The 8,749-nt window shown below is 40.5% G+C and overlaps 1 protein-coding gene across 1 annotated transcript; it reads right to left on the bottom strand.

Annotated features, from left to right (window-relative positions):
• Nucleotides 1–4,585: 4,585 nt before the first annotated feature.
• Nucleotides 4,586–7,425, bottom strand: LOC108920480 (POU domain, class 3, transcription factor 3-B). The gene is made up of 2 exons (XM_029258032.1): nucleotides 5,423–7,425; nucleotides 4,586–5,039 (listed from the first exon to the last, which is right to left on the bottom strand). The coding sequence occupies exons 1-2, from the start codon at nucleotides 6,632–6,634 to the stop codon at nucleotides 4,926–4,928; spliced, it is 1,326 nt and encodes a 441-aa protein (XP_029113865.1). The 5' UTR covers nucleotides 6,635–7,425; the 3' UTR covers nucleotides 4,586–4,925.
• Between the last annotated feature and the right edge of the window lie 1,324 nt (nucleotides 7,426–8,749).

Here is an 8,749-nt window from a genome sequence, read left to right as displayed (position 1 = left end):
AATTGGCAAAATGTGTGTGTCAGTGTGCCGCAAACACCTGTAATGGGAGGAGTAGAGAAAATACATAAATAAATTCACAAAAGTTAATAAAACTACTATATAATGTAATGTGCAACACAAATAAAACATATATTTTACTGGCTCTCATACAGTGCCTTACATTATTATTATTATTATTATTATTATTATTATTATTATTATATGTGCCTTTAAATGTGTATATATTTCGACTTGGGTCCTGAAACTCAATGGGACACACACTCTGAATGTCAACCCTATGACCTTGAACACTGACAGACTGGCAGAGGTATTACTGATTGTAAAAACACAGTAACATTGGCAGTAACACTAATTCAAATGTTAGCAGTATTAGTATTTGTACTATTATCATCATCATCATCATCATTATTATTATTAGTAGTAGTAGTAGTAGTAGTAGTAGAGGTGGTGGTGTTACACTATTATCGCCACGCTCACCCACAGGAAAAGGCCGTTTTACTCAGTGTAATTATAACCACCATTAGAAAGACTCCTCAGTTCTTCGTCACGATGTGGGAAATAGAAATTTTATTGCGCAATATAAGCATAGGTTTTTTTATAAAACCGTTCTTTATTATATTCGTGAAATAGAACGAATGAGGATGAAATGCATAAAACCCAGAAAAGCCACTGAAGAGGAGAAGATAAAAGCCAGGGACTGGTGGGAGTGCGGTTAAATTAGAAGTTGCGCAGATACTTTTTTTAACGAATTCACTTGTTATTGTTACTGCGGGAAAGTACTTTACTGTGATCTTGCTGTTGTACTGCAGGCCTCTTACATGCGCTACAGTCTCAGGTGGAAAAGCTCACCCCCAGTTCCGAGTGGAGAATAAAGCGTAATATCACTATACTTGTGCGTAAGAAATGTTGTGGGGAACACATTTAAATACATTCCTGCTAATGTCCGTTTAATCTGAAACGACCCTTTTGTTATAGCATTTTACACCACTGTGTACAGTTAGAGTGATGTGATATTTTAATGTCTAATTATGAAAGTTTATATCAATACACTACTAAGAAAATGAGATGTTCTTACCCTGGGCCCTTATTTAATAAAACTAGCTTAAACAGTTCGAGGTATTTGGATTTATAACCCAGTGCACTGATCTAACGCTCACTGGACTATAAATTGCGGTAAAATGTTCGATCCCAAACGTGTAGTTCTACTCTACTAAACTACCATGCCAACTTTCGGTTATAAACTAAACATTTTATGTTAAAAACCTACCCACAACTTTTTTTTAACCATTTTATAAAGAAATCTTATCCCTATTACTTTAAAAAACTGGATTCATTTTCATCACTAGGAATATTTATGTGAATCAGAAATAACGTCTACTGCTAATCTTACTTTCCTCTTTGGCAGCAGTATTAATTGAACACATTTTTAATATCAACAGCGTAATAGTGTATTCAATACCACTGACAAAATTCAGCATAGCAAATACTACTTTTGAAGTAATGGGACAATCATTTGGGCGGCGATTCAAATTAAACAAAAAGTCATTAATTAATTACAATAATAATCGCCCTTAGGTTATTATGTGTTAAATGTCAATAATTGTTGTAACCTCAAGTTTATATTTTTATTTTCCGCCTAAATTCTCAAACTAAAACTCAAGAGTAGGAGGTTGTGTAGTTCGGATGAAAAAAAAGCATGTGTGTCTGACTTGCATTTTTATTAATGTGGACGCGGGACAGGGAGGCTGTTCTTATATCGCTGGTTCAATTCAGTTGCTAAGCAACCAGTGTATGGTAAATCATCCGCGAAATTTAAATCTTTTTAGAGAGGGACTGTGTGATTTAGGCCCGCTGAACAGTCCAAATGAGAGTTTGTGAAATGCACGTGCATCTCTAACGCAAGAAGTGTGTTTAAAAAAGAATTTTAAAAGGAAACAATATTCAGCGACATGTTTCTGCAAAGTGAATATTAAAACACTGAATCAATGTGAGATATGAAATGCGCGGGTGTTTACAGGTATCAATCCGTGTGCCACACACCACATTTAATTTACCAGAAAATAATTATTATTTACAATCAGATTGAAACATTGATGTTAACCATTGTTGGCTTACGAAAAACACTATTTAACAGTATTTCGTAATTCATATGCTATTTCATATACAGTTATTTACATCATCAAGCAGTACCAGTTTATTGCGAAACCTATTTGAATAGCACATTTAAAAACACGCAATTTACTGCTCTAAGGTTGTTTTATGTTTTTTTTTTGTTCTTCACATATTCATTGTGTTTATTATTTAACTGAACTGGCAAATTGGTTCATTCAACCCTCTCTGACGTCACATCTCCCCCTGTATCAGACTGAACTCCACATGGAAAGTTAGAATACCTCTTCTGTCACAGGCTGAAAATCAAACCAACAAATAAATCAAGAACACAAATAATCATTATAAAAAATTAAATACGTCTAAAGGGATTGGATGAGTGTAAATACATTTTAACGGAATGTAACACATATAATGAACCACAGTGGTGACACTGAACACATGTCAGTGTACTATTAGTAATAGTTCACAACAGAATTCTGTCGAGCGCTGTTCCAAATGTTTTTTGGTCCTCTCAACACCTGAGAAGCTGTTACACTATGAGTGACGGAATCATTTCACATGTGTAACTGAAATAAATTCAAACGCTACTATGCATTTTATATTTGACCTATTGTTGCCTTTCATTAAAAACTACGTGGCGAAAAATGCATTATATGCAGCACTGCAAATAATGTGTTATACTGCAGTCCACCTTAAATCCCACATTCAGGGTTTAGGACAGCAGCAGGGAAATAGGAACAAAAGCAGGGGAGGTGAGCCTAAAACAAACTGTGGTCTATGCATGTTTTCCAAAAATCTACAGTCACAATATGAATTACTCTAACGGTCACTGTAAAAAATCTAGCACAGAAAGTAGGCCTCAAATAAGTTTTCTGAAAAGGAGATGGCTACAAAGGAGCTGCCCAAGTGTAAAAGTCCACTCTTACCACAATGGGAAATATTTTGTTTCTGCAAGAATATGTTTTCAAGATCTAAAAAAACAGAACTTGTATACCTATAAATTTCGAAATGCAAGGTGAATTAATAATAATAATAATAATAATAATAATAATAATAATAATAATAATAATAATGTTTTGTGTAGTAAGCAAATAAGCAAGCTTAAAAACTGAGTATTTGTTTGCACTGAACACATGGCAAGTGCCACTAGAAAACAACACTGAGAGGAAATTTGAATGCTGGCTGCTTCATTGTCAGTATCAACAGCAATTTATTGTGTTGTAATTTTATCTTATTATTCTTTATATTATTGCATGGTATTTCTGTATTTCCCACGTGTTGGTAACGTATTGAGGACTGTTAGCAAATTAGAGACAGCTGAGGCCATGAAACACTTTTTTTCCTTCCTGATAAAACAGTTGTTGCACCTCAGTTTATGCTTTCTAACATACATAAATACTAGTGAAGAAACATATCGGAATTTAAAAACGAACATCCCAACTAAAATTCACACGCCTCGCTGTTTTCACCTTACATTTCCAAATGTGACTGCTTGGAATATTATATAATATTTACATATGAAACATTCTGAGAAATAAATTTGCTGTCTTTTACCTGTAGTGCAAATGCTACGACTTTTAATAACCATCATATGTCAGTAGCTTCAGTAATGACCAAATGGCTCTTGTTTGTGGCTTTTTACTTTAAAATAACATCTCCCGTATAAGTAGCCTAGCAGTGGAATTCCCGTCTAACGAGATAACATCCTTAAAACACACGCTTTAAAAGAAAAACAAATCAAGTATCCAGTTTCCTGAAATTCTGAATTCACTTTATAAATTTAAAAACCTATGTCATCCCATGCAACACAAACATTCAGGGTAATTTTAATTCTAACAAATTTATTGTTCTCAATGAGCTCTTACGGAAACATAACTGAAATTAAATTACAATCAAATTATCACGTCAAAATATACCCTTATTAACTAACAGCTGTTCATGTAAGTTTGTCGATTTGTGCTCCTTTTCAAATGATGATAATAATAATTATAATTATAATAATAAAAAATAACAAAACAACGAAGACAACAACGATAGGAAAGGAAACAACCTACAGTTGAACTGGGAAAAAAAATAAATTATCATTTTGCAACAGCCCATAGTTATTCCAAATAAAATATTAAAACAAGTCATTTTGAAGAGAAAATATAAAGTAAATAATTCCGATCAGTAACTGATCCGTTGAATCTATATTGCCGGCTTTGCAGAGTCTTTTATTTTTTTTTATTTCTTTTTATTTTTTTATTATTAAAACCTACCAAAGAATACTGCTGGGAAATGGCAGCATCATAACAGTTTCCATCCACGGAACCCGCTCAGTCACACTTGGCAACGCATTTGAGAAGAAGAGAAGAATGTCAAGTAAGTGCAGTTGCAGATAGTCCTTTTTTTTAAATAATCACTTATGTTCCCCTTTTATCCCTTTCCGTTTAAAAACAAAAAAAAAAAAAAAAAAAAAATGAGAAGGGTCGGTCCAAAAACAGCAACTTTCAAAAGGTTTGATTTTTAACATCAGAAATGCAAAACAGTATTTCGGTGTCTTTTTCGGAGAGAGGCAGAAAGGGAAGCGTTGTATCCCTCAAACATATTGTTATTTTTGATATGAAACAATGATTCTGTCCTCTTCGGAAGTCCGAGGTCTCCATCCCAGTGGTGTCCTTACATTGTCCTCCTTTGCTGAGCTTTTTAAAGTCTATTTCTTAAATGCGCAGCTCAGCGTTTGTCGATCAGTTCGATTCGAAGGGGAAGGAAAACAGAACGGGGTTGTGTTCATTTCAAAAATTTGGTTTCTTTTTCTTGTCCGTGCCTGGCTTTCAGTGCGCCAGAATTACCTGATGATACGAACTGGTGGTTGTCACCCTCTGGTCGCCTGGGTCACTCGGCCCACTTAAACTTGCATCTTTTACGTAATCTACTAAAAAATGTCCCTGAAAAGAAAGAGCAGACAGAACTTTTTAGGGTTAAGACAATTTTGAAGATCTTGTGCAGGTTTATCGCTGTTTTAGAGTAGATTTGGGAAGGTGGGGGATGCTTTCTCGATTAAAAAATATATTTAAAAAAAAAAAAAACATCTGCAGTCGTGTTCGATCTCCCTCAGTGTCACAGTATGAAAATGTCGCTATTTTGTCGGTAGTCTGTGTCCTATCAACGTTAATCGCATATAAAATATTTTGTTTGTTTTTTTGTTTTTGTTTTTTTTTTTTGTTTGTTTTTATCGTTTTTCTGAGGGTGCTGTGCTGTTCTATGTCTCACTGAACATTCGTTTGCAGTCCATGGAGGGGGGCGGTGTGTCTGCGCTCACGTTGCCCACCTGAGAGTACACATCCTCCGGCGTCTGGGGCACTCCCGGGGGGGTCATCCTCTTTTCCTTCTGCCTCCGATTGCAGAACCACACTCGGACCACCTCCTTCTCCAGCTGCAGGCTGTCGGCCAGCGAGGAGATCTCCTGGGCCGAAGGCTTGGGGCACTTGAGGAAGTGGCTCTCCAGAGCGCCCTTCACGGACACCTCGATGGAGGTCCTCTTCTTCCTCTTCCTGCCCTGCGCCGCGATCTTGTCGATGCTGGTGGGGCTCCCGGTGGAGGAGTCGGCCTCCTCCAGCCATTTGTTCAACAAAGGCTTCAGCTTGCACATGTTCTTGAAGCTGAGCTGCAGCGCCTCGAACCTGCAGATGGTGGTCTGCGAGAAGACGTTGCCGTAGAGGGTCCCCAGGGCCAAGCCCACGTCCGCCTGCGTGAAGCCCAGCTTGATGCGCCTCTGCTTGAACTGCTTGGCGAACTGCTCCAGGTCGTCCGACGTCGGCGTGTCCTCGTCCGAGTGCGGCTCGTGGCTGTTGGCCGCGCCGTGGTGCTGCCGCTGGTGGTGCTGATGCTGGTGGTGATGGTGGTGGTGGTGGTTTCCGTGGTCGAGGTCCGGCGTGTCTCCGCGCACCAGCCCCGGGTGCACCAGGCTCTGGCTGCCCGGCGGGTTCAGCATCCCGTTCACCGTGAATCCTCCAGTCTGCGAGTAAATGAGCGACTGCTGCTGCTGCCCTCCCCCGATGGAGGGGATGTGAGCCGCGGTGGTGCCACCCCACGCCCCTGGGTGAGACTGGTGCGGACCCAGATGCGGGGGCCTGTGGTGCAGCGTGGTCCCGGAATGGAGATCGTCTCTACCCGCACTGTTTTTGACGTCCTGCTGCTGCGGGCTGCCCGTCATCCCCACGGGGCTGGAGGACCACGGGGATCCGGCTTCAGCGGCTGCGACTGCGGCTGCAGCGGCAGCGGCGGCTGCGTGGGGCAGGGATGTCACCCACTGGTGGGCATGGCTCAGCATATGACCTCCGTTGCTCGTCGCCATGGCTCCCTGCATGAAGTCGCTCTGTACCATCTTTACTGCGGGGTCTCCTCGGTAGCCTCCGGACACCGAGGTGACAGCAGCGCTGCCCGGCTGCATTCCCCCGCCCCCGGAGTCCGAATGCACGATGGAGCCTGAAGACAGGATACTGTTACCGGGGAGATAGGGGTTGGAAGCGGCCGTGGCCATTCGTTTAACCCTTATCAATACGTCCGGTGATTATTTCCCTCCCTCTATTTATGCAACTTTTCTCCTAAGCAGGCAAATTCTATTCCATGAATTATTCAAAGTTTGTAAGTCAGTCTAGGCAGTATTTCGACGTACACCATTGACTTTGTTAAACTACAAGAAGAGAAAAAAACTAAAAGAAATAAGAAGTTTAAATCCGTAACATCCGTCCGCGTATACCGACAATTTTTACGCACTTGAACGCAAAATATGTAATTGCGAGGAATAAAGTAGAAAATCCAGTCAGTAAATAAGAAGCCCTTAAAAAAAAGAAAAAAAAAAAACTCTGTGCAGTCCTTCAGGAAAGTTTTGCCCCTTCTTTCTTTGTTGGAAAAATAAAAATCACGATTTTAAAAATCCCACAAACTCTGCTGCTGCGGATTTCCCTTCTTCCCTTGAAAAAAGCAAGCAAACCTTCCCAAAAAAAACCTTTATGAAATTAAGTTGGAAAAAATACCATCCACTGGGTCCTTTGCCTCTTGCAGGGACGCCGTGATTTTCTAGTTTTTTTTTCTCCTTCTCCTTCTTCTCACTTTAATTGTTTCTTTTTATACGGCCTTAGATTCGTTTCTTTGTTCTTTCTTTTTTTGATGCATTTAACGCGTAAAACCGCAGACTGGAGCTGCTGCAGGACCGTGATCGCGGAGCGGCGGCGGCGGCGATCGCGAGCTGCCTCTCATTTGCTGCCTCCGCGCGCTCCTCTCTCTCTCTTGTCCTTTCTGACAGTTAGTCTTTTAGTCCCTCCCTCTGAGCGCGCGGAGACACGCGAGTGTTTACCCTCGGCCGGGACGCGCGCACACACCCCATGTTTCCCCCCCTCCCTCCCACCAAATAAGAGGAAGTCAAACGCAAATACGCCATGTGATTGGCTGCCTGCGGCGTGATTGGCAGCTTTGAGCTCACAGGCCCCCTTCCGGCCGTTTCGATTGGCTGCTTTTAATTTAGTCAAAATAAATAAACAGATCCTTAAAATTTTCACCTAAATAGAAACATTTATATTAAATAGTTGCATGCGACGAGCATGTAACTATTAATAAATCTCAGAAGACCGCTTGGGAAGACGCTTTGAAAATTACTGTTTTGGAATAATTTTAAATTAATTCAGAGTACGAGCAGTAATATCAAAGATATACTCTGGTAAACATAGTTTAATCACCTTGGTTCACAAATCAAATACACTGAATGTGTTTTAAAGGAAAGGAGAGGAAAAACACACCACATTAGAACCAACGATAGCAAGCTATGCGATAAAACGAGAAAGTTCTCGCAGATATACGCAGTATTTACTGCTGCTGGTATTTAGGCTGTGAAATTACAAGGCGCAACGCGATGGCATAAAGCAAGAGTGAGGGAACAGCACGCGCGCGGTATTGCTGTGGTAGCGCTACATCCACGGGGCTCCAAGTCGGTGTTCGCCACGAGGCTCACAGCTTCTTTGGAGTTAACAGAAGATCTGAGGTTTGACAGATGCGTCCAAGTGGAGAAACCTCATGAAGCGCGGAAAAGGAGAAGGTGACAACCCAAAATGTGCGCACGAGGAGTTCGCCCTTGGACATAAATAGCACCCTTGTTTGCTCTCGGGGTAACGTAAATCGCTTTAGAGCAGTAAATGTCCTTGGTTCTTGGTTTTTCATACTGCAGAGGAACTGAGGTGTCATGACAGTGTAACCCTAGAAGGCATGGATTCGACCATAGGTGAACACGGTTACGAAATTACTATGATGAACCACAGGATATTACACTCTGCAGCATGAATATTTTGCGCTGCATGCGCTCGAGGGATTATGGTATCGCGCACAAAAGACGCAATCTGCCTTTTGTTTGCGTGGCAGCCAGGGGAGCGCGCACACTTTGGTTGTGCATGATAAACAGGAGAAAAAAAAAAAAAAAAAAAAAACTAATTTGTCTATGCTATTAAGTGCTCCCACAGAAATGTTTCTTTCAGAATTATGTTAACTGTTTTTTTCCCTTTTTTTTAATTGTTTAAAATATTAAATGCAAACTGTGACGCTGAGGCATTTGATAAGGAATATAAGTGAGAGTTAAAGAAAGAATATGTTTTATTTTCCTTCAGCT

Source organism: Scleropages formosus, chromosome 14 (genome assembly GCF_900964775.1).
Source record: "Scleropages formosus chromosome 14, fSclFor1.1, whole genome shotgun sequence".
In the NCBI taxonomy this organism is placed as follows: Eukaryota; Metazoa; Chordata; class Actinopteri; order Osteoglossiformes; family Osteoglossidae; genus Scleropages; species Scleropages formosus.
This window is presented reverse-complemented; position numbering and strand designations above follow the sequence as displayed.